General features: G+C 32.4%; 1 protein-coding gene across 1 annotated transcript in view; it reads left to right on the forward strand.

Annotated features, from left to right (window-relative positions):
• LOC139511490 (laminin subunit alpha-like) overlaps positions 1 to 25025 on the forward strand; it is a 77858-nt gene that overhangs the window by 36611 nt on the left and 16222 nt on the right. The window contains exons 34-59 of the mRNA XM_071298279.1: positions 458 to 541; positions 2546 to 2667; positions 3321 to 3429; positions 3968 to 4081; positions 4625 to 4743; positions 5154 to 5237; positions 5670 to 5881; positions 6396 to 6496; positions 7363 to 7543; positions 7906 to 8043; positions 8574 to 8725; positions 8950 to 9054; positions 9342 to 9453; positions 9710 to 9880; positions 10329 to 10525; positions 11132 to 11406; positions 11890 to 12028; positions 13251 to 13344; positions 16244 to 16351; positions 16924 to 17109; positions 17440 to 17594; positions 21295 to 21468; positions 22544 to 22677; positions 23287 to 23446; positions 23924 to 24048; positions 24436 to 24773. Of these exons, the coding sequence (XP_071154380.1) occupies positions 458 to 541; positions 2546 to 2667; positions 3321 to 3429; positions 3968 to 4081; positions 4625 to 4743; positions 5154 to 5237; positions 5670 to 5881; positions 6396 to 6496; positions 7363 to 7543; positions 7906 to 8043; positions 8574 to 8725; positions 8950 to 9054; positions 9342 to 9453; positions 9710 to 9880; positions 10329 to 10525; positions 11132 to 11406; positions 11890 to 12028; positions 13251 to 13344; positions 16244 to 16351; positions 16924 to 17109; positions 17440 to 17594; positions 21295 to 21468; positions 22544 to 22677; positions 23287 to 23446; positions 23924 to 24048; positions 24436 to 24773 (3889 nt within the window). The remainder of the gene's footprint in view (positions 1 to 457; positions 542 to 2545; positions 2668 to 3320; positions 3430 to 3967; positions 4082 to 4624; positions 4744 to 5153; positions 5238 to 5669; positions 5882 to 6395; positions 6497 to 7362; positions 7544 to 7905; positions 8044 to 8573; positions 8726 to 8949; positions 9055 to 9341; positions 9454 to 9709; positions 9881 to 10328; positions 10526 to 11131; positions 11407 to 11889; positions 12029 to 13250; positions 13345 to 16243; positions 16352 to 16923; positions 17110 to 17439; positions 17595 to 21294; positions 21469 to 22543; positions 22678 to 23286; positions 23447 to 23923; positions 24049 to 24435; positions 24774 to 25025) is intronic.

The raw sequence follows: 25025 nt of genomic DNA on the forward strand, positions 1-25025 counted from the left end.
CATTAAATTATATTATTAAGTTAAAAAAAATCTTATATGTCTTGTATGTGACGATAGTCATTGAAGCAACTACTTAGAAATACTATTTCCAGTATGCACGGATTCAACAAATGTAAGAGTTTGAGACTATGTGGCTGGATTTGATTGAAATTTGTTTTCTTTCTATTAATAATTATTTTACAATTTGGCATACACTTGTATCGTGTTATATGTTTAACTAGCTCAGTATAGAAACTAATGCACCTTATCGCTATTTGTCCGCCATTGCTGGATATCACGCAGGTTCCCGTAAAATTTTGACGTCATAAAACAAAACATCTGACGCCACAATGGAAAATGGATTGTTGTATGCTTCAAAAGTTCAAGCGGCCGGGTCAGCCGGGATTAGCGATAAGGTGTATGGTAAAAAGAGAAAATAAATGATGTATTATATTATGACTTATTTGATATCTTGCAGGGACACAACATGACTATCTATCACACCTACATGTCAGTTCCTCAGCCAAGTACTATGTTTAATTATCAATTGGAGATATCTGAGGTTAGTACCATGGTAACCATATTATTTGTCATATTGATATTCAGCAATGAGGTAAAAGAATCCAAAGATTTTGATTGGTCAATTTTCAATTAGCTAAGATGGTGTATATTTTTTGCTTGAAAAAAAAATCTATATTTTCGGGTTAAGATTTTGTTATAAAGTCAAACTTATTTAATTGTTGAATCTAGCTTGTATTTTGATAAACCAACACTTTATAAGGAATGAGATTTTGTTCCTTTATAACTGTTACTCTAATTCTTCGTCAATTTATCCCTTTCTGCACCCATTGTATAAAAAAATGTTAATCAACGTGTGGTTCGTTTGATCTCAGTTCTTCATTGGTTTAAATCTGATTATGACGTCAAATTTTCTTGCTTTCCTCTGAATTTCCTATTGTGACGGCATTAAAAAAGGTGACCATGTGTGATGACGTCCCATAGAGAGAACACATCTTTTTGCAGATCATTGGTAAAAAAAGGAATAGATTTGCCTGCATATTGTTTGAAAATCATTAGAGAAATGGATTCCACCACCAAATCTCGTGTAATATGACATTAATCCACTCTCGACAGTTAGATTTTATAATTTTTTTTTAATTTAACTGTCTCGAGTGGATGAATATCGTATTACACTCGATGCAGTGGTAGAATCTATATGTAGTGAGGATAACAGTGGTATATAATGATTTGTTTTACAGTTGGATATCCAGTTCTCAAAAACAAGATGGGAATAGTCTCTAACTTTCTGAGATAATTGATCTCATTACTAATAGATTACAGCTAAATGCATTGAGTGTGTAGGTCAAGGTAATATCTGTAAGCTTGCTTGCTACCTGAGCTCTGGTCATTATTATACCCCCGCTTTAAAAAAGGGGGGGTATACTGTTTTACCTCTGTCTGTCAGTCCGTCCGTCCGTCCATCAGTCCGTCCGTCAGTCCGTCCGTCAGTCAGTCAGTCCGTCCCATGAAACTTTCGTCACATTTTTCTCAGGAACTACACATCCACCCTTTCTGTAATTTGGTATCAACATTTATATATGTCAGCCACACCGTGTGATGCGTTTTCAGATTCATCACTTGACAACTTCCTGTTTACCGAACACTTGTCTGATTTTACACATGATAGCCAAGTTGAAAATTTTCGTCACATTTTTCTCAGGAACTACAATACAAGGATTTCTGAAATTTGGTTTCAGGATTTATATTAGTCAGCTATACCGTGTGATGCGTTTTCAGATTCATCACTCGACAACTTCCTGTTTACCGAACACTTGTATGATTTTACACATGATAGCCAAGTTGAAAATTTTCGTCACATTTTTCTCAGGAACTACAATACAAGGATTTCTGAAATTTGGTTTCAGGATTTATATAAGTCAGCTATACCGTGTGATGCGTTTTCAGATTCATCACTCGACTACTTCCTGTTTACCGAACACTTGTATGATTTTACACATGATAACCAAGTTAAAAATTTTCGTCACATTTTTCTCAGGAACTACAATACAAGGATTTCTGAAATTTGGTTTCAGGATTTTTATAAGTCAGCTATACCGTGTGATGCGTTTTCAGATTCATCACTCGACAACTTCCTGTTTACCGAACACTTGCATATTTTTACACTATTAATATTATCCACTTGCGGCGGGGGTATCATCAGTGAGCAGTAGCTCGCAGTTTCACTTGTTAGGTAATGTATACTACCCTCCTTTCGAAATAGTGGAGTCCTACAGACAGATAGATTTGTTATCTGTCAAACCAGTCTACTCTTAAAGGAGGGTAGTTTACCTAACTTAAAAATAACTTCATGGTTCAGCTAGCAAACGAGCAAACCAAACATATTACCTTTACCTACACACTCAATGCATTTTTCTGTAATATAATCATTTAAATAATGTGTCTGCTTTGAATGGTTTCTTCCATTCTTCAGAACAGGATTACAGAATTCACTTTGGTATATTACTTTCAAGTTATTTGTTATAAAATGTCATTATAATATTTGTAGAATAAATTCCGAGATGCTGATACAGGATTGAGTATTACAAGAGAACAACTATATGATATATTGGTAGATGTTGATGCTCTCCATATTGTGGCCAATCATTATAGTTCTCCTGGTGAAGCAAGGTATTTCTTTTCTTCACAATGATGAATTTTCTATAAAATATTTTACAAGGACTAGTCTGGAAAGCATGTTAGTTTAAGCTTGGTCAAGATGGTTAATGTTACAGAAATTTCATATTTTTTATTTGGTGAAAATAATAATTACAAGAGATAGCAGACCGGCTTGAAAAATTTTTTTTTAACTCAGCTTAAGTCTCTTTGTAGATTAAAGGTTTTTTTTTGTATTTGTTAGCAGAAAGTTGTGGTTCTGCTTCAATACACCTTATCACTATTCCCGGCTGACCCGTCCGCTTGAACTTTTGACGTCAACAACAATCACTTTTCCATTGTGGCGTCAGACATTTTGTTTTATGACGTCAAAATTTTACGGGAACCTGTGTGATTTCCAGCAATGGCGGACAAATAGCGATAAGGTGTATTAGAATGTTCTTTTAATTGTTACTTTTATGGTTTGAACTGTAAGAAGATGTGGTTCTGCTTCAATTTAATTGTTGTTCTAATTCATACTTTAATGATGGGCTAGAAGTTGTATGATTTTTAATTTTGTAAAGTTTAGCAATAGTTTTACCAAAAAAAAACAAACTTCCACTGGTAAGATTGTATGTATGTATATTTTAGATTGTTTAACAATAACAAGAATTATTTGTTCACTTCAGATTAATGGAAGTAAAAATGGAGTATGCCACAGAAGATGGAGCTGGAGACCAAGCAGTGTCTGTAGAACAATGTCAGTGTCCAGTGGGATACACAGGAACTTCTTGTGAGGTAAACAAGAAACAGAGGATATCAAAGGGGAATTCAAACTCATATGTAGAAGACAAGCTGACAATGCTATGGCAATAAAAAAAAATTATGAAAAGACAAGCTGTCAACAAAACTTTCTCCCTTTAAAACTACAAACATAATAGAGATATAGAATCAAGTGTAGCAGATGACTTTTTGGTTGCACTGAGATTTTGAAAAATAATTAAAATTGAAAAAGTGAAATATTCTAATTAAGTTCAGTAATGATTTCAAAAATATGTTTTTATTACAAAGAGGAAATTCTTGTCAGGTAAAAGTGAGATAGCTTGTCTTTACAAGCTTACAAAACAATGGCTAAAAACAGTCTACAAAGCTTTCTCCCTATAACTACACACATAACAGAGAGAGAGAGAGAGAGACAAAGATAGATGATTATAACAATGGATTCTAAATTTTTTTACAAGTTCATTTTTACTATACTTTCCATATCTGGTAATGCAAAACAACAGGATGAGAAACTTTAGTATTCATTTAACATATGATAATTTGAATATTTCAGAGTTGTGAGGCAGGATTTTATAGAATAAAGTCGACACCATACCTGGGAACATGTATACCATGTAGATGTAACGGACATGCTGATACCTGTGATTCATTGACAGGTGTTTGTGAGGTAAGTAGTCTAAATGAAGATTTAAGTACATGTGCATATACATGTATTTTTTGGCAAATGTATATTGCCATTTGAATACTACGGGATTTATAAACCTTTTCATATCAAGAATTATTTGCTGATGACTTTTTTGTGTGTTGTGCAGAATTTCATTTTCACACTGATGAAATGCTTATTAATTACAGTGAATACATTCTTTCTAAAAGTGAACAAAAAAAATTTTCTGAGCGGTTTTTAGTATTGTCAGTTATTAATAAGACACCAGATTACATAAAAAATGGAAATGACACAAAATTCTATTTAGAAATTAATATAGGAATTAGACTTGTGACAGAGTGTTCTTTTTCTTTTCCACATTTATGAGTTTTACTGACTCTGTGGTCTCTTTGTAATAAGATATTTTTAAAAATAGCTTTTTAAAATGTAACATAGGAAAATGATGACAAAACATCAAGAATTTAAACATTATATCAAATTTTATTTAAGCTTGTATACTATAATTTGTTAGAAGTTTAATTTCAAGTTTTAATATCTGTTTTGCAGACTTGCAGAGACAACACCTTTGGAGATCACTGTGACCAATGCTTACCTGGCCACTATGGTGACCCAGCCACTGGACCATGTCAGATCTGTAGCTGCCCACTCCCTACTGCTTCTAACAAGTATGAGATTTTTTACTTCATAAATTTAAGTACTAGATCTGTGTAAAATGAAACTTGCACTTCAGAAAATTTTCTCTATTCACTTCACTAGAAACATTCATGGGATATTACAATTGATTTTGTAGTTGAAAATAAGTAATTGTTAACAGTAAGTTGTTTTGCAGTAATTAAATTGCTGTAGTTTTACCATTTATTGGCTTATATGTATGAAAATTGAATAATATTGTATTTTCATGTGATTGTTTAAGACTTTTCCTTGTAGTTTAACTCTTGTTTCTAACTGGGTTAGTAGTGGGGGATACTGCTTGACCTCTGAATGTCTGTCTTTTAGTTTGTATGTCAATAGTACTGATTATATTTGAAATTAGTTTGCCACAAGGTATGATGATGTATGTATTGATTTATTGTAGTTTTGCCACAAGCTGTGATGTATACAATAACCAGTTATATTCCTGTGAATGTAAAGAAGGCTACACTGGTACCTATTGTGAGAGGTAAGAAACTGGTACCTGTAAATGTCAGTTTAACAAACAAATAATTGGACAGTGCTTTGTTGATGCACTAAATTTTGCGATACATTTTCATTTCATTGTCACTAAGTTAAAACCTAGTAAACTGTTAGATTTTATGTTATTTCGGATGGAACTATTGTAATCAATAAAAAAATGTCTTTCATCCTTCATTGCATTACATGTCATAATGTAGTGGTAATCATCTTCAAAGTTGTTGTTGGATACTGGGGTGTTGCCTTGAAATGATAGGTTTTCCTATATTCTTTGATGAATCTTTAAATGCCTCTAAAAAATTTGAAACCAGTGTTCACTATTTTAAACTTTGGTATGATTAATAAATCTTGTATATACTAAAGCAGTCAACTCTTTCATTTTGTATTTTATATATAAATGTCAATGATCTTTTTCTTTCAGATGTGCACCAGGTTACTTTGGTAACCCCAACCAGGAAGGAAGCACCTGCCAGCCTTGTCAGTGTTCTGGTAACATTGATATGAATGATCCTTATGCCTGTGATGTAGCTACAGGAGAGTGTTTGAGGTGTCTTAATAATACAGTTGGACCACAGTGTTCCCAGTGTAGAGATTGGTATTATGGGGATGCTATGGAGGACAAGAACTGTGCAGGTGGGTAACAGGTCATTTACCAGGTGTCTTTTAAGGAAAAAAATTAGAGCATGCTTTAACATATATTGTAACTAGATGGAAAACAAATTAGAAAAGGGTATTTTAAGTATTCTATCTCGAGGGTGCGGAGTGCTGTCTTAAAATTATTTTCTTTGTTTATCAAAACACTTAAAGTAACCACATGTAATCAAACCTCAACATGCAAGGTATTCTTCAATACATAGTAATCATAGTAATAGACAATATATGACAGTAAAATTTGGCAAAGAAATATTTGAAAATGAATAGAAAAAAAAGAAGCAGTTTTATTCCTCTCATTGGTTGATTTAGTTCTTTCTTTTCTTTCTAATTAAGCCAGCTGTAAGGATTCAAAATTAATTTTAAATTGTAAATTTAAATTGTTGAAGTTTTGGGAGAGTTTCATCCTGTGAAATAACAACTGAAGAAGAAATATTCTGCAGTTTTGATAAAATCGTGAATGTTATTAAACTACTTTTTTATTTTAATTTTTCAGCCTGTCAGTGTGACCAGTGTGGTTCTGAGTATTGTGAACGTGACAATGGACAATGTACATGTAAACCTAATGTGATAGGACAAGGATGTGAACAATGTGCTGTATGTATAAAATCACCACACACACCAATCTTTATCACTCAGTCTTTAAATTTTCATTTTATCAAGAGATGTTCTTGATCCCTTTCCTCCATTGAAAATTTGGTTTTGCATTCCTGATTGGCATAGGATTTTTCAACAAAATATTGAAAATATGCTTTGAAGTATTAATGCATTGTGAAAAACAAATATTTCATCAAATAAATTTTTGTCAGATATTCCTATGAATATCCTTTTCATATTCGATACAAATGTTATTAAGTCTGATGAAGACACTGTGTAGTCAAAGCATTTCAACTGAGGTACTACACAGGGGTCAAAAGGCGTCATTATGGAGTAAAAGGGGTGGCGTCAAAAGGCGTCATTATGGAGGAAAGGGTTAATTAACAGTCAAATTTTAGTTAGCCTGCATGGATGAATATAAATGACACATTTTTTTTTAACAATTAGAAAAAACAACCCTCTCATTTCTTGTCTCTTTTATTTTAAGACTGGCGTCCAATGAGACACCCTTCTTCTTAATTATGGTTTAAAAATTGAATATAAAGCACAAAGTGGCAAATAAAATGAAAGTTTCTGTTCAGTAATAACAAGTTGCCTTAGCCACATCTCAGCAGTTTTATTCATCTCAACGGTTGATTTATTTATTTCTTTTTTCTAATTAAGCCAGCTGTATAAACAAAAAAATATTGAAATTGAAAAAGAATATCTATTTGGACAAAAGAAAATATTTTTGGCCCTGAAAATGCAGAAATAGTCTTCCAAAGGATAATTTTCCCTTGATAAAACTGACCGGAACACATTTACATCAAGTATAAAGCTTCTGGCTCAAACAGAGTTCAGAAATTGACTGAAATAATTTTTTTTAGCCCAATACATATGGATTTGACCAGTGTGGTGGCTGTCGAGACTGTAACTGTGAAGTGGCATCGGTCAGTGCACAATGTGACATGGTGTCTGGAGATTGTAATTGTCAGCCAGGCGTTGAAGGAAGATATTGTGACGTGTGTATAGAGGGATACTGGAACTATGCTGTTGATGGATGTCAAAGTATGTATTAAAGAGTTTTCACAGCTGTATATTTATCATGGTGGTCTAGGTTTTGACATTTATTTACATATAGTGAGAGGTTATATTAAGACTAGTGCATATATGGACCTCTTAAACTATTAACACTGTATTAAAGTATGTAGATCTATGGGTTTTGTATTTAAAATTTTATGTTTAAAAAACAATTTAAAGCTGATTACTTTAAATTTGCCATCTTACTAATGGTTGAAAGACAGGTTGACAAGAAAATGGTTTTCTTTATTTACCCTTGACAGACGAATGGCTATTTTATCAGTATAAACTTGTGACATGTTGAAAGATGCCAATGCTTACCTGTACATTACTGTATTTTACCTTTACAGAGTGTAACTGTGAGTTTGATGGCGCTATCACATGTGACAGACAATCGGGAAGATGTCAGTGTTTACCAGGTGTGACAGGACCTACATGTGATAGATGTCTGGACAGATGGGTACTTATCCCACAGAAAGGTTGCCAAGGTAATTAATGTTATCATAAAAGTCAGTGTAGCTTTCTTGTCAAAAAAATGTCATGGCTTTTGTCATCATGTGATGTTTGTTTGAAATTTACCTAGTACTTGTAATAAAATTTTCCATACTTTGACAGATATGTTCCATTATGTATGAAGTAAGAAAAATACCAAACTTGCATGCCATGCTTTTTCAAAACTAGGTTACAGGAAGTTGCATGGGGGTATATCTAGCCAAAACCTTGGACTTTCATAGCAGTATTATTTTGAACCGCACAGAACAGAAAATGAAACATCATCACTTTAAGGAGATTGGTTATAAATAGTATTGTAAAAATGAAATATATAAAAAATACATCTTTTAAAGTGTTAAAAAATCTCCGAAAATTATAAATTCTTCAATATAAGTGGTGTTTCATGTGACTGATTTAACATATAAAAAGTGTGATGTATATCAAATGGGTTTTTTTTCAGAGTGTGATGTATATTAAATGGGTTTTTTTTCAGAGTGTGATGTATATTAAATGGGTTTTTTTTCAGAGTGTGACAACTGTGTACACATTCTGATAGATGATGTTGAAGCTTTAGATTCTGAGTTGGGAGGTCTGACAGCTAACTTGGCAGGAGTGTCAGCAGGTGTCTCTGCTCATAACAGATTGAAGAGGATTAATGAAAGTGTAATAGCTCTCGGGGTAAGTTGATTCAATTGATTCTTATCATGCAAAGTTTCATCAGAGAATTGTTTTTGTGCATCCTGTTGAAAAATAATGGAAATAATAACATTTAAGTAAATGTCTACAGATGAATCTCATGCTATATTTTTATTATTATTTTTTCAAATTTTCACACTCGATGTATATGTTTAAAAAAAAAACTATTTTCAAACCATGGTTAAAAATTTATTTTGACTTTACAGCCAGAAGTTGCAGATCTATATTCTGACCCTAGAGATCTGGAATTGACCCCATTAAGACAGGAACTCAGTGAATTGGAAGTACAGGCAAATAATGGCAATGGCAAGGTAAATATCAAAATGGCAGATGGGTGTTTTACCAAAACTTAAAGTTTCACTACCTTGGGGCTTTATTTAGTTTAAGTTTTTTTTCCCAGTTCTTTTGAGAATCCTTTGGATTATATTGCTTGTAATTTTGTCTTTGACTTTACATACTTTTATATTTGAGCATTTCCCATGTAGAATCTTTTTAAAATGGCATCAAATAGGTGACTTGAGCTTTTACACATTATCCAGACTGCATATTTAACCAGAAAATATTTGAAATGTATTGTAACTGTTTTCCTTTATTTCAGGCTTCATCTCTGTTAATCACAGGAGATGCTGTTCAGGAGGAAAGCAGTCGTCTGCTAGAATCTGCCCTTGAGACAGAGGGCACCACTAATGAACTAGACCAGATAAGATTAGGTAAATATTTGGGTTAGGTTACAAAAAGTTTTATTAAAAAACAAATCTGGGCATAAAGTTGAATTGTAGGGTAATGCATCATAAAAAAATTACTAGCTGAAAGAGCCATTCTTTGAAAATTTAGGGGGCTAAATAAACTAACAAAAATAAAGTGAAAATTTTATAATATGTAATTGTGAAAAAGGTATAGAAAAGTAAATATTGAAGTGAGAGTTAAATTGTTAGTCTAACATATATATACTTCATATTTTTGCAGAAACTGTACAGTACATAGAGAATGTACTAGAGAGAATTCTACAGGGCATCAAATTGACCAACATCTCAAACTATGTAACAGTCTCACAACAGATCATGGATGAAATTATCAGTCGCAACTTCTCCAAAGATGCAGAGGAATGTAATGCTGAGAAAATGGCTGCCATTACAAGTAAGTTATAGATTTTCTTACTATAAAAGAGGTGGATAATGGGCACCTGATTGTCACTTCCTTACTCCTAGATGTGAATTGGTCAAAGAAACTTTTATAGCATATCTTTTTTTTTTACTCCCTCTTCTCCTGGTTCCATTCCCTGACTCTTGCTTCAGGTAATTCATTCCCTGTCTAACCCCTTACACTGACAAATTTTCATGATTGTATGTATAAATCCAATTTTCTCTAATTTTTTTTATATAATTGAAAAGCCTAGATTTTTTTTAACACAATCACAATTAATTCATGAAAAATGGACTATTGTGACTTATTGTTTTAACCAATAAAATAAGTCACTTAATTCTTTGAGAGAGTTGCAAAATTAATCAGATAAAACCTTATCTTTAATGACATTTTTCATTTTATGTATTGTACTTGAACTTTTTAGTTTCCAAATCTTTTTTAGTGACCTTTAGTTTAAGAGGTTATGTTGTGAAAACAGACAATGGTGCTAACCATACATCTATAACCAGAGCTGCAGTAGACAGAATTGGAGCACGTTTGTATGATTTACAGAATGGAAGTCGCCTATCTGTCCTTGATGCTGAAGATGCCATTAATATTGCTGAGGATATCAGAACAGTTCTCATGGCAACATTACAGGTATAATGGTGTTTACATTCTATAGAAGTGATCAGGTATAAGGCTACTCTATTAACATACAATATGAACAATTAGAAATTAACTTTCACATATACAGCATCCTTACAAATTGAAAAAATGTTAAAAACCTTGAACTGAACTTATAATTATAATCTTTAACACTAACAAAGTGCCCATAAGTGAATCTCTTAATTGTCCAAAGTCAAAACAAGTAGTGAAAGAAATTTTAAAACAAAGAAAAGGAAAGGTTTTTTTTAAGAATGTGCCTTATGATATTTTTCTTTTAAAAAAAATTGTTTGTTTAGATGTATAGAATTTTTATCACTATAATGATGCTTATTCAGGACTACCGGTATAATATTTAGACCCAAATGGACCATTTCATTTTACCATTGCAAATTCCCAATAACAATGTGTTCATAATTGTGAAATAGTTTATAAAGTTTGTAAATAGGCTTTTAGTTAAAAAAAATTGAAACATCTTTGTCAACTTTAGGTCAAGGTAAACAAGTTGTTTTCGATGGCCTGTGAAAAGTTTTTTTTATTCAAATAGACTTAAGTTGTAGCATGACTGGGACTCAGAACTTTCAATTTATTTTCTAATAGTCCGCAATTGATGACATAAAAATGCATGGAAGTGACACAGAAATGGTACTTGACATGTCTAGAGATCTGATAGAGAAAGCCTTAGTCGCTCTCCAACATACCAAAAACTGGACAAAAGAACTGGAAGAAAACTCATCAAAGATGGACGATGCATTGGTCAAACTCAGTGACCGCACAGACAGTCTTAAGATGGGTGTAGCAATGTCAGAAGGACCAGTCAATGATAGTATAGCTCATGCTAATTCATTAGAAGAACAAGCCAGATTTTTGGAAAGGTATTAAATAAGGTCATAATGTAAATTTTTTCAGAGCCAAAATCAAATTTGATTTTTGATTGCTTACTATTTTCATAAAAAATGAAAAAAAAATGCATCTTAAATTCAACCCTTCCCTAATTGATTAAAAAAGTAAGAACATACACCCATCACATTGGAATAGTAAATGATAGGAAGAGGAAAATGAACCAACAATGCTGAAATTGAAATTCATAATGACTATTCACAAACAAGACAGAGTAAAAGCAACTAGACAAATGGAATCAGAAATTATGAAAAAATAGCAAACAGTTAAATCTTATGTTTTGGTCAACACAAGTGCCAAATAAAATTGGGAGTTCAGATACTCTTATGAAACCTTTATACATTTGATAGACATCAAGAAATGTTAATAGATAATGCACATACCCTAGCAAATTGTGATATATAGGAGATAATCTGTTAGTTCATGTAATCTAATTAGTAAAACATTATCTTTACTAGTATGTATACAGACTCCCGTGATTCTTCATCCAATGCTATCAATGCTGCACAATCCTATGGAGATATAGTAATGGCCATCGATGATGCTTATGCTGCCGCTATCTTGGCTGTTAATGCTTCAGATGAGGCTTTTATGAAGGTACGTCAAGGAAAAATAAAATGAATGTAGAAAAATTGTTTTAGCTATGTTAATTTGGTTTATAACCTCTTCCTTTTTTATGCCCCACCTTCAATAGTAGAGGGGCATTATGTTTTCTGGTCTGTGCTTCCGTCCTTTCATTCGTCTATTTGTCCGTCTGTGAGTCTTACGCCGACCGTTCGTCCTTCTGTCCTGCTTCAGGTTAAAGTTTTTGGTCAAGGTACTTATTGATGAAGCTGAAGTCCAATCAACTTGAAACTTAGTACACTTGTTGTTTATGATATGATCTTTCTAATTTTAAGGCCAAGTTAGACTTTTGACCCCAATTTCACGGTCCACTGAACAGAGAAAATGAAAGTGGGAGTTTCAGGTTAAAGAACATGGAAAATGATAGTGCGAGTAGGGCATCCGTGTACTTTGGACACATTCTTGTTTTAATAAATTTTTGATTTGAAAATGGGATGAAAATAGTTGAAAAGATATTATTTAAACTGATAAAAAGTGTCATTAGGTCAACCTGTGATAAATTGAGGTTATATTTTGGTAACTTTTTTCAGATTCAGTTATTTGTAAGTTAAAAGTTATTTATTCCTATAACCTACTAAATATATTCTATATATATATGTATAATGTCTTTTCTATAGTTAAAGCTACAATGATGGCTTAGTAAGGCAATTCAATTAAAATTTTATAATAAACAATTATTACAATGTATATGAATATACACATACAGTTATTAAATTTTTAATACATTGACTTAAAAACTAACCAAATATATTTATTTTAAGCGTTATTTATTTACATCAAAATTAATATTATAGTTGATTGCCTCTGCAAGGTCTTTTTCAAATTAAATACAGTGGTTTCTTTTATATTCATGTGTGCCAATTATCATTGAAAGGGGGAAAATTTAATGTTCATGGCCCCAGAATTGTGTGGTTCTGCAAAAGACTTACCCATCCTAAAGAAAATTATACTACCGTGAACTTTTATTATTGGCAGACTTAAACCAATAAAATCTGTAAAATGTGCTACCCTACTAATTATAATCCACAGTGGTAGTTTTAGGTTCTCTATATATGGCAATACTCAAACTGATTATGTCTTGCAACATTGCAACCACTTGATATATTTCTGTCTTATGCAATAGCCAGTGAGGGAAAGGGGAGAGGAGGGGATAGATATATCATCAGAATTTAATGGCTTAATTATATATTTGTAGTCTAATGGTGTTGGTGAAACTTCAGCTACATCTAAGAACCAGAGTATGATCTTGTTAATGGAAGCTAAAACAAGTATGGCTAGAACAGAACAAGGTATGTTATAGTGATGTAGAATCATAAGACCATAAAAAAAAAAAATTAAGGATGTTCGCTTGACATGTTTGGAATTTTTGTAAGATTTTCGGAATCCTCTGGTGCTATCTATTTGAATGCCTTACAAATTTACATTTTTAATGATAAGCCATCTGTAAAAGTCTTGTAAAATTTAAATTATTTTTTAATAGTTTTTGAGAACTTAAACTTGTCAATGATAAAGCTATGAAAAGTCAAGAGAGAACATTTTCCCGCCAAAATTTCAATGGCCTATATCTCGAAAACAAGCACATTGACCTATATATTTTTTTTGCTCTTTTGATTTCTTTATTAATCCCCAATTAATTTTAACAACGTTTTGAAAAGATTATTATTTTGAAACTGAGAAGCTAACTCCCTAAAGTGTAGTTTTCTCAACCAGTTGTAATATATAACTCCGACCATAACTCTTCAAAATCCCTTCAGAGACCGATCAGGAACTGATTTTTATGCCCCACCTACGATAGTAGAGGGGCATTATGTTTTCTGGTCTGTGAGTCCTTCCGTCTGTGCTTTCTTCCGTCTGTGCGTCCGTCCGTCCCATTTCAGGTTAAAGTTTTTGGTCAAGGTAGTTTTTGTCGAGCCTGCAACTTTTGTTGCAGAAAGCTCGACATAGGGATAGTGATCCGGCAGCGGCGGCGGTGTTAGCTAACTTCTTAAAAACTTTATATTTTAGAAGGTGGAAGTCCTGGATGCTTCATACTTTGTATGTAGATGCGTCATGTTACGAAGTTTCTGTCAGTCACATGTCCAATGTCCTTGACCTCATTTTCATGGTTCAGTGACTACTTGAAAAAAAAGTTAAAATTTTTTGTAATGTTAAATTCTCTCTTAATATAAGAAATAGGATAACTATATTTGGTATGTGCGTACGTTGCATGGTCCTCATGCCCGTCAGACAGTTTTCATTTGACCTCGACCTCATTTCATGGATCAGTGAACAAGGTTAAGTTTTGGTGGTCAAGTCCATATCTCAGATACTATAAGCTATAGGTCTTGTATATTCGGTGTATGGAAGGACTGTAAGGTGTACATGTCCAACCGGCAGGTGTCATCTGACCTTGTCCTCATTTTCATGGTTCAGTGGTTATTGTTAAGTTTTTGTGTTTTGGTCTGTTTTTCTTATGCTATATGCAATAGGTCTTCTATATTTGGTGTATGGAAGGATTGTAAGGTTACATGTCTGGCTGGCAGGGTCATCTGACCTTGACCTCATTTTCATGGTTCAGTGGTTATTGTTAAGTTTTTGTGTTTTGGTCTGTTTTTCTTATACTATATGCAATAGGTCTTCTATATTTGGTGTATGGAAGGATTGTAAGGTGTACATGTCTAGCTGGCAGGTGTCATCTGACCTTGACCTCATTTTCATGGTTCAGTGGTCAAAGTTAAATTTTTGAGTTTTGGTCTTTTTTCTAATACTATATGCAATATGTTAACTATATTTGGTGTATGGAAATATTTTATGATCTATATATTAGTTGTGCAGGTTTTATTTGACCTTGACCTCATTTTCACGGTTCATTGCTCAGTGTTAAGTTTTAATGTTTTGGTCTGTTTTTCTTAAACTATAAGCAGTAGGTCAACTATATTTGTTGTATGAAAGAATTATTAGCTGTACATGTCTTTCTTTTCATGGTTTATCGGTCAATGTTTGGCTTTCTTGGTTTATGTGACAGTTGTAATAAAGTTTTATATTTAGGACTATCAACATACTATCAATGATTAGTAAAGAAGGCGAGACATTTCAGTGTGTGCACTCTTGTTGAAGAAGCTAAAGTCCAATCAACTTGAAACTTAGTACACATGTTCCTTATGATATGATCTTTCTTATTTTAAAACAAAATTAATCTTTTCACCCCATTTTCATGGTCCACTGAACATAGAAATTAAAAGTGTGAGTTTCAGGTTAAAGTTTTTGGTCAAGGTAGTTTTCAATGAAGTTAAAGTTCAATCAACTTGAAACTTAGTACACTTGTTTCCTTTTGGTTGATCTTTTTACTTTTAAGGCCAAATTAGATTTTTATGCCCCACCTACGATAGTAGAGGGGCATTATGTTTTCTGGTCTGTTTGTTCGTCTGTCTGTCCCGCTTCAGGTTAAAGTTTTTGGTCAAGGTAGTTTTTTATGAAGTTGAAGTCCAATCAACTTGAAACTTAGTATACATGTGCCCTATGATATGATCTTTCTAATTTAAATGCCATATTAGAGTTTTGACCCCAATTTTACGGTTCACTGAACATTAAAATGATAGTGCAAATTTCAGGATAAAGTTTTTGGTCATGGTAGTTTTTGATAAAGTAGAAGTCCAATCAACTTGAAACTTAGTATACATGTTCCCTTTGATAAGATCATTCTAATTTTAATGCCAAATTAGAGAATTTATTCCAATTTCACGGTCCACTAAACATAGAAAATGATAGTGCGAGTGGGGAATCCGTGTACTGTGGACACATTCTTGTTTACCCAATTTCACAGTCCATTGAACATGGAAAATGATAATGCGAGTGGGGCATCCGTGTACTTTGGACACATTCTTGTTTCAAGCAATGCTTGGTTGATCAAAACAATTTAAATTGTTGTTACAATGTTTATTGAAAGATTGAAATGACTCTCTCAAGTTAAGATTTAAAGACCAATTTTTCATTAGATCAACAATGTTTTCATTAAAGTTACATTTTAATTTTAATGTATTTTCAAAGGTACTAAATTTTACAGCTTTTGCATACAATTGTAAATTGTATTGAAATTTTGTATTTTGTTCAATTTGTAAATTTGATGCTGTCCTATACTCTGGAAATGCACAAAAGTAAGTACTCTATGTATAATAATGAATACCAAATAATTGAATTATTATCTTTCAGAATTATCTGGACGATTAGAAGATGCCAAACAAGAGACAGAGAAAGTTAAAGACTTGAATGCTCAAGTGTCTAATGAATTAAATGAAATCCAGGGAGATCTTCCTTTTGGTAAGTACATGTAATATACTCAATAAGGAAATTGCCAAAGTTCTTTTGCTGTGATTACTAGTATCAATCAACTACGGTGGCTCACCTTGACAATCTTTTGGATTGTTTTGTTTTTATAAAAAACAATGTCACAAATACAGAAAAGAAATAACTTCAAATAAGGTAACAAAATTGATGCCTTCATTAAAATGGTATCAAACACCTTAACTTAAATTAATTTGGCTCATTGAATTTTTATAAAATTTGGACAAAATAGTTTTTTTAACCTTTCAACAAAACTAAAGAATTTCATAAAACTTGAACCACACATTTGAATGAAAAAAAGTTAGTGGATAAACAGCAGCTTGACAAACACCAAGTTTGATCATTGTGTCATTGTGCATCCTTTGACTGCTTCATATGGTCTCAGAATATTTCAAATTCTCCTTAGTAATATGACTGGTACATGTATGTATAACAAAATTAATTACATAGGACATTTTTTAATTGAATTTTCATTTATTTTCATACATGCAACTAAAGGTATACAAATGAAACCTTGAAATGATTTAACTTGTGTATTTACTCAATAGGAAATGTAGGTCAACGTGCACAGGATGCTCAACAAAAGGCGACAGAAGCAGAGCAGAAAGCCATTAATGCCCGTAATAAAATCAGTACCATCCTTAGCAAACTGCCTGAGGACAAGAGAAAGGTTGAAACTCTAGCCAGCGACACTGTCAATACAAACAAAGCCACAAACGATGCTATGGAGCAGAGTAAGTTATTAATTAAATGGGTAGGGTGTTTAGGGACTTTCCTAAAAGGGCAAACAAAAATCCATAAGATGTACTTAAAAAGAACCCACAATTTTGTTTTTGATCTGCCACTAGTGTGAAGCATGAAAGTGTTAAAAATTATTCCTTCATTCAAGTCCCAATGATTGATAAGCTTACTACCAGTTATATCAAGTAAAAAAAAAAAAAAAACTTTGATATGAAAAATTCCATCTTCATGACACATTCGTTTTATTATCTGTTGGATCAGATTAGATGTATGAATTTGAACTTTTTAACTTATAAATGATCTTATATATTTTCGTTACACAGTTACTTATGTGTCAGAAAATGTACCACAAATTGAGAAACTCGTTACCGATCTTAATGTACAGAAACAGACAGTACAAGATTTGCAGGACAGAGTAATTGCCAATATTACAGAACTGAAGGAGAAAATCAAATTAGCAAGAGATGAGGCTAACAGGGTAGGTAGTACTGTGCTCACAAAAGCAGACACAATAGACTATTATTTAACCCTTTAACATTCAAGGATTTTTTACCTTTTCTTCCCGAATAAAGGATATCTGTTTTCAATCAATTGCACATTTCGATAAAAAGCTCACTCAAAGGACAAGTTAGACTCATCTGATAGATAATTGACCAAGGTTTCAGGAAAACTTGATTTAAGGAAAATAATTTCTTACGTTGGTCACGTGATATCCCTCAAAAGTCACGTGACATGCTGAATTAAAGTGACAAAAATGTACAATTCAAGTGGAAAAGCGGTTTTACAGACATTTAGTGACAAAAATAGAACATAGTTTTAGTGTTAAATTAATGCAAGAAGACTTTCGGAAACGTTATCGGTGAAAACTTTATACAGAAAGATGCAAAACTTGTCTGATTGGTAGAAATATCAAGACTCGAAACACCGAAAAATAGTGGATTTTTTTGAGAATTTTTGTCATAGTCAAATAAATGGCCCAAGTTTATGTTAAAGATGTTCTATTCATAACTGCTTACAGAATAAGCCTTTAGGATAGAATTTTGAGTAAATATTGAATGAAAATCTGGTATTTTTGAGTGCCCAGGCTAAGAATGTAACAAAAACAGAGAGAGGGGAGAAAAAGGGGGGGGGGATTTTTCTTTTTGATGTAAATCATGTATTTCAGTTGTCTTAATTGAAATTGAAAGTAAAGTTAAGTTAAGTTACATTTAATATAGGAATTAATTTTTTCATCCTCCGGCAGTGAGGTTTGAACCCGCGATCATCCGGGTGTTAGACTGTGCATCTTTCCACTGAGCCACAGAAACCATTGGAAAACTTATGAAATTTAAGCATATAAGTCACCTTCTCTGTAAGACTAGAAATTAATGTTGGGAGAACATAATCAAACTTCGTTTTCTTAAGAAGCTATTTTTTGAAAATTATTATTTTTTGAAGCAAATTTGTAAGAAAGTTATTCAGAAATGTTCGTTTTTTCGTCTATATGTCACTATTTCTATACCTTAGCGATACGATATCCAACACCCTCATAACCAGACACTAAAGAAACAAAGATTTGTTATTGCTATTTCGACTTGGCTAACAATTTTTAACACATTTTGGATGTTCTCATCTCTTTTGCTATAAAAACTGACAAAACAAAACATGAAAATTCCTTGTAATTTGAGTTTGTTTCAGTGTTGATACTCTATGAATCAGATTTTTTGTATGTGTATGAGTTTTACTTACAGTTTTGATAGTATTCTTGTAAATGATCACGGCACAGTTATCAAAATTGTCATTTTAAAACAAAAAACAGCAACAATTTGTCTTGTGACATTTTGTGAAAATATTCTATTTAAAAATAGAAATAAAACAGTTTTCCCCCAAAAAAATCTTGTCAATATAGGGCAAATTGACATGATGCATTGCATTTTGTTGGTTTCAGACACCAAAAATCAAGTTGGTGGTATACTGATCTTCAATTTGAGCCCACAACCACATATGTACGTTAAAAATTGTCAACGATACAAAACTTCATGCAAACTACTCCGCCACAAATTTTGCTTATCGGTCAAATTGACCGGTAGGAACGCTAAAGGGTTAATTAACCCTTTAACATTCAAGGATTTTTTACCTTTTCTTCCCGAATAAAGGATATCTGTTTTCAATCAATTGCACATTTCGATAAAAAGCTCACTCAAAGGACAAGTTAGACTCATCTGATAGATAATTGACCAAGGTTTCAGGAAAACTTGATTTAAGGAAAATAATTTCTTACGTTGGTCACGTGATATCCCTCAAAAGTCACGTGACATGCTGAATTAAAGTGACAAAAATGTACAATTCAAGCGGAAAAGCGGTTTTACAGACATTTAGTGACAAAAATAGAACATAGTTTTAGTGTTAAATTAATGCAAGAAGACTTTCGGAAACGTTATCGGTGAAAACTTTATACAGAAAGATGCAAAACTTGTCTGATTGGTAGAAATATCAAGACTCGAAACACCGAAAAATAGTGGATTTTTTTGAGAATTTTTGTCATAGTCAAATAAATGGCCCAAGTTTATGTTAAAGATGTTCTATTCATAACTGCATACAGAATAAGCCTTTAGGATAGAATTTTGAGTAAATATTGAATGAAAATCTGGTATTTTTGAGTGCCCAGGCTAAGAATGTAACAAAAACAGAGAGAGGGGAGAAAAGGGGGGGGGGGGGGATTTTTCTTTTTGATGTAAATCATGTATTTCAGTTGTCTTAATTGAAATTGAATGTAAAGTTAAGTTAAGTTACATTTAATATAGGAATTAATTTTTTCATCCTCCGGCAGTGAGGTTTGAACCCGCGATCATCCGGGTGTTAGACTGTGCATCTTTCCACTGAGCCACAGAAACCATTGGAAAACTTATGAAATTTAAGCATATAAGTCACCTTCTCTGTAAGACTAGAAATTAATGTTGGGAGAACATAATCAAACTTCGTTTTCTTAAGAAGCTATTTTTTGAAAATTATTATTTTTTGAAGCAAATTTGTAAGAAAGTTATTCAGAAATGTTCGTTTTTTCGTCTATATGTCACTATTTCTATACCTTAGCGATACGATATCCAACACCCTCATAACCAGACACTAAAGAAACAAAGATTTGTTATTGCTATTTCGACTTGGCTAACAATTTTTAACACATTTTGGATGTTCTCATCTCTTTTGCTATAAAAACTGACAAAACAAAACATGAAAATTCCTTGTAATTTGAGTTTGTTTCAGTGTTGATACTCTATGAATCAGATTTTTTGTATGTGTATGAGTTTTACTTACAGTTTTGATAGTATTCTTGTAAATGATCACGGCACAGTTATCAAAATTGTCATTTTAAAACAAAAAACAGCAACAATTTGTCTTGTGACATTTTGTGAAAATATTCTATTTAAAAATAGAAATAAAACAGTTTTCCCCCAAAAAAATCTTGTCAATATAGGGCAAATTGACATGATGCATTGCATTTTGTTGGTTTCAGACACCAAAAATCAAGTTGGTGGTATACTGATCTTCAATTTGAGCCCACAACCACATATGTACGTTAAAAATTGTCAACGATACAAAACTTCATGCAAACTACTCCGCCACAAATTTTGCTTATCGGTCAAATTGACCGGTAGGAACGCTAAAGGGTTAAGCACTCAAATAATATCTTGGTGTAACTAAAAGAATTTTGAAAAAAAAAATATAAATTTGATGTGTACTGTTCTTAACATGCAAATCAACTACAGCTGCAAAATCCACTGTCAGATTATTCTTTCCTGACTACTGTACATTTATGTGGATTATTAATAATTGGTTGGATACAAGTTTTCATGGATTTTATGGTTACAGGTGAATCACAAATTCAAATGTTAAACAAATTACAAATTTTCCCTGGCTTTGTATGCAGAGATTAGCAAAGGCATGAAATCAAATATCCATGAGAAGGTAAGTTTTCCTCAATCAAGGAAAAATTGATACCCACGAAAATAAATAAATCCACAGTTACACATGAGATGTGTGTCAATGCTAACATGTTTAGTGTATTATAAGCTCTGTGTCAATGCTAACATGTTTGGTGTATTATAACCTCTGTTTCTTTAAAATTTAATTTTAACAGTATTGATATGTTTTGTTTTGTAATGAATTAGAATTTCTTATTGATAAATATGTGTTTCTAGATTCGTGTTGGATTGGAGTTCCTTGGTAATACCACAGTTACTTTACGTAACCCAGAGAACATTAATGAAGCTGGATCCTTCACTAGACTGTCCATGTATATACAGACAACACAGAAAGATGCCTTGCTAGCCTATGTAGGAGGAGATCATATTCCAGGCAGACCAGTCATTCCTGTAAGATATCGTATACTATGTGGAATCTCTGGAATATCATGTTTCACAAATATTTCTACACTTATATCAAAACAAAATTGAACATTTGTAAAGCATCTTTTTCATTCACGGGGTAGTACCATTAGTAAACGTTGCTGTTAAGGTGAATGTTTAAGTGATGTGTTTGCTTTTGCTCATTTCACAATTAAGATGCAATTGTTAGAATATCCCTATGACATTGTGTTAATTTGATCTTTATCTTTGATTGGAACCAGAGGCAAGAAAAAAAGTAAAATTAAACCTTGAGAAAACAGGTTTATATCTTGCAATCTCAAATTTTTATTCAGCAAAACAAAAACTCATTGTAGTATCTTCTTAGTAAATTTTCAAGTTTTTTTCTCTCACCTGTTTAGCTGTTGCTTCAGAATTATAGGCCATTTTGACCTTTGAACTAATTTACAATGTTCACATTCAATAATATCTGATGATGCATGAATATTTTTCATCAAAAATGACTTGCATAATAACAGTAAAAAGTAGGACACAAAGAAATGTCAATTGTCCCCTGCTGTAAGGACATAGACTAACCATGTGTCCTGGTGTCTGTTCATTTGCATGGTCTTGTAAGTGCAGGGCTGTGAAGTTTTCATGAAGAAAATGTGTGAGATTTGGCAAAAATTGTAAAGTTCAAAGAGAAAAAACAATAGATCAAAGGAAAATGCCGCCAAATAATCATAAAAATGTGTGAGTCTCACGCGAAATGCGAAGAGTAAATTATAATGTGAGAAAGCACCTCAAAGTTATGAGATGTGTATTAAGAAATAAACATACAATTGGATGAGATAAACACAATTAAAATAATCAACAGAATTTGCTTTAAATTGTCTGGAAGGTTAATACATTTCTTTATGGCCCTATGTTTTATATAAAAAGGTCTTTCTGTATTTAAATGAGATAGTGTAAAATTTTTATTTTCAGAGGAAGGAAACGAGGGAGTAAATAATTTCTGTAAACATATGTACTAAAATCCGTTGTTTTGCAAGTTACTGGATAATGCTAAGCTTTGCCATAAATAATTTTTTGTTTACTTTTGTAGGACTACATGTCAGTAGAACTGAGAAATGGACAAACTGTTTTCAGATTCAATCTAGGAGCTCAAGAAGGTCCTACAGAGATAGTCCATCCATGGGACCTGTCTGATGGAGGATGGTATAACATCATTGCTGAAAGGTAGACACTTGTACTGCTGATATTTTGGCGGGGCCAATTGTAAACCCTATGTCATTTCATAACAGAAAATGTGTCTTGTACACATTATAAAGAAGATTTATGTTTTCATCAGAATTATCAAAACAACATCAAGGAAAAATTTTGTTGTTGAAGACATCAATAAAACTTTTAAATTTAAACTGACTTGTATTTAAATAAACATATGGAGACACATTGAAGTTTCAAGACTTAATGGGACATACATCTGATGGAAGAACACAGATTTAAGACTGAACATACCATCAACTCTTATATTATTTCACTTTTATTCAAATTGAATGGCAAAAAAAAAAATAGCTTTGTCAAATATTCTTCTTGTTGAAGAAATTTGTAGTAAATCCATAATTAAGTTGTAAAGAAAAATCTGAAAATAAGTTTATTTATGTGCTCCAGTTTGATAATTTCACTTGATATTTTGATTAAATTCAAAGTTCATTTAATACACTCACTGTGACAACTTTGGTTATTTCTTCCTCTTACCTTGAATGTTCAATTCAAATTCACACATATTTAATAGATTAGCAGATAAGAGATATTATAGATACTTTATTTTTGTTTTATTTACAACAGAATTGGAAAGGTTGGAACATTAACCTTGAGGAAAGAAAACGACCTTGGTAATGTAGATGTAGAAGATGTAAAGGGAGAAGCACAGGGAACATTTACTGTACTAGAACTAGATCCTGACACCACTAAATTCTATGTTGGTGGTGTGCCATATGGTGTCAGTGTAAGTTGAAATATGTGGCTTTGAAATAATAAAAAAACTCCAACCAAATTTTCATTAAATTTCATGAACAACAAAACTTTTTTGTTTAGTTGGATTTTATATTTCTCTGGTGGTATCACCCTTCTATGAATTGTTCAATTGCAAATTAGATCCAAAAAAAAGATTTTTGAAGATCTTCAGAAGGATATTTTTTGTATTTCAACATTTAATTCATACCTACAAGACACTTGTAGATATTTTCTATAGATTTAGAGTGTTAATTTTTATGTAGTCTCTATTGGAATATGTTATGGGTCTGGCTTTCAAATAACTATTTAAAATGAATACAAAGGGAACCCATTTTTACTGTAACATAATCCAAACAAAAAGTAACAAAAGACTTTTTATAGAAAAAAATGTCATGTTCTTATAAAAAGGTACTTTAAGACAACATTGTACAATATCAAATTGCAACATACTTTTATCAAAACATTTCAGTTACCACCTGGTATTGGATTTGGATCCTATCAAGGTATTATGGAGGAAGTCATGTGGGACGAGAGACCAATGGGATTATGGAACTTCGTAGATGGGGAGAATAATTATGTTGGTGCACAAGAGAGGTAACTCTTCCATTTAAATCTAAATGAATCATCACTTATACACAAACTTTGAATATTTCTCAGTATATTAAATTGATTAAATGCAACTTTCCTGCCTGTTTAAAACTTTGATGAATAAAATATGCAAGTACATGTCAATGAGATAGCAACCCATCAAAAACTTAACCATTCGGGGGTAACCATTATGTTTTATAATCTTTTATACATGTAAAAATGCAGCTCAGACAGTTCTGCAGATTGTTACTGTCTGGTGTAAAAATAAGATGAAGAACTTGAAGCACAATTTATCAAAATAATTAGATTCCTTTTGAAATAAAAGAAAAAGAAGGAAAGCATTTTCATACATGTGATTTGTGATATATGTCTTTACTAATATTACCTTTTCAGAAACAAATTGACTGGAGTGATTTCAAATGGATTCCGATTTGATGGCCGTGGATATGTCACTGTTAGTGCCAAAGCTATAGGCTTTAAGCCAAATAAAGAAGGAGATCTGATTCTTAAATTTAAAACGTATGCCCAGAATGGCTTGATCTTGTATATGGGAAAGAACAGAGACTTTGTATCTCTGGAAATGAGAGATGGACATGTTTTCTACCAGTATGATTTAGGTGGTATGCCAGCCAAACTGATGTCTAATAAGACATACAATGATGGGCAGTGGCACACAATCGAGGCCCAGAGGATTGAAACAGATGGATATCTCAAAGTGGATGAAGTTGACGGTAAGTTGTTGGACATCTCAAGGTGGATAATAATTATAGATTATCGTTGATCATCTCAACGAGATTGATTTTCTCGCTTGAGCCGGGACGGCGAAAGCGAGAAAGGCAATCAAGTTGAGATGACCAATGATAATCTGTTTATCGCTATTTTACCTATGACGATGTTGTCAATTTCATGTCAATTTCGTTAGCATCGCCACGTGCCTGCTTATAGTTTCTAGTGATAACTTTTCTATCTCAAGCGAGTAGCAT

This window comes from Mytilus edulis, chromosome 1 (assembly GCF_963676685.1).
Source record: "Mytilus edulis chromosome 1, xbMytEdul2.2, whole genome shotgun sequence".
NCBI lineage: Eukaryota > Metazoa > Mollusca > Bivalvia > Mytilida > Mytilidae > Mytilus > Mytilus edulis.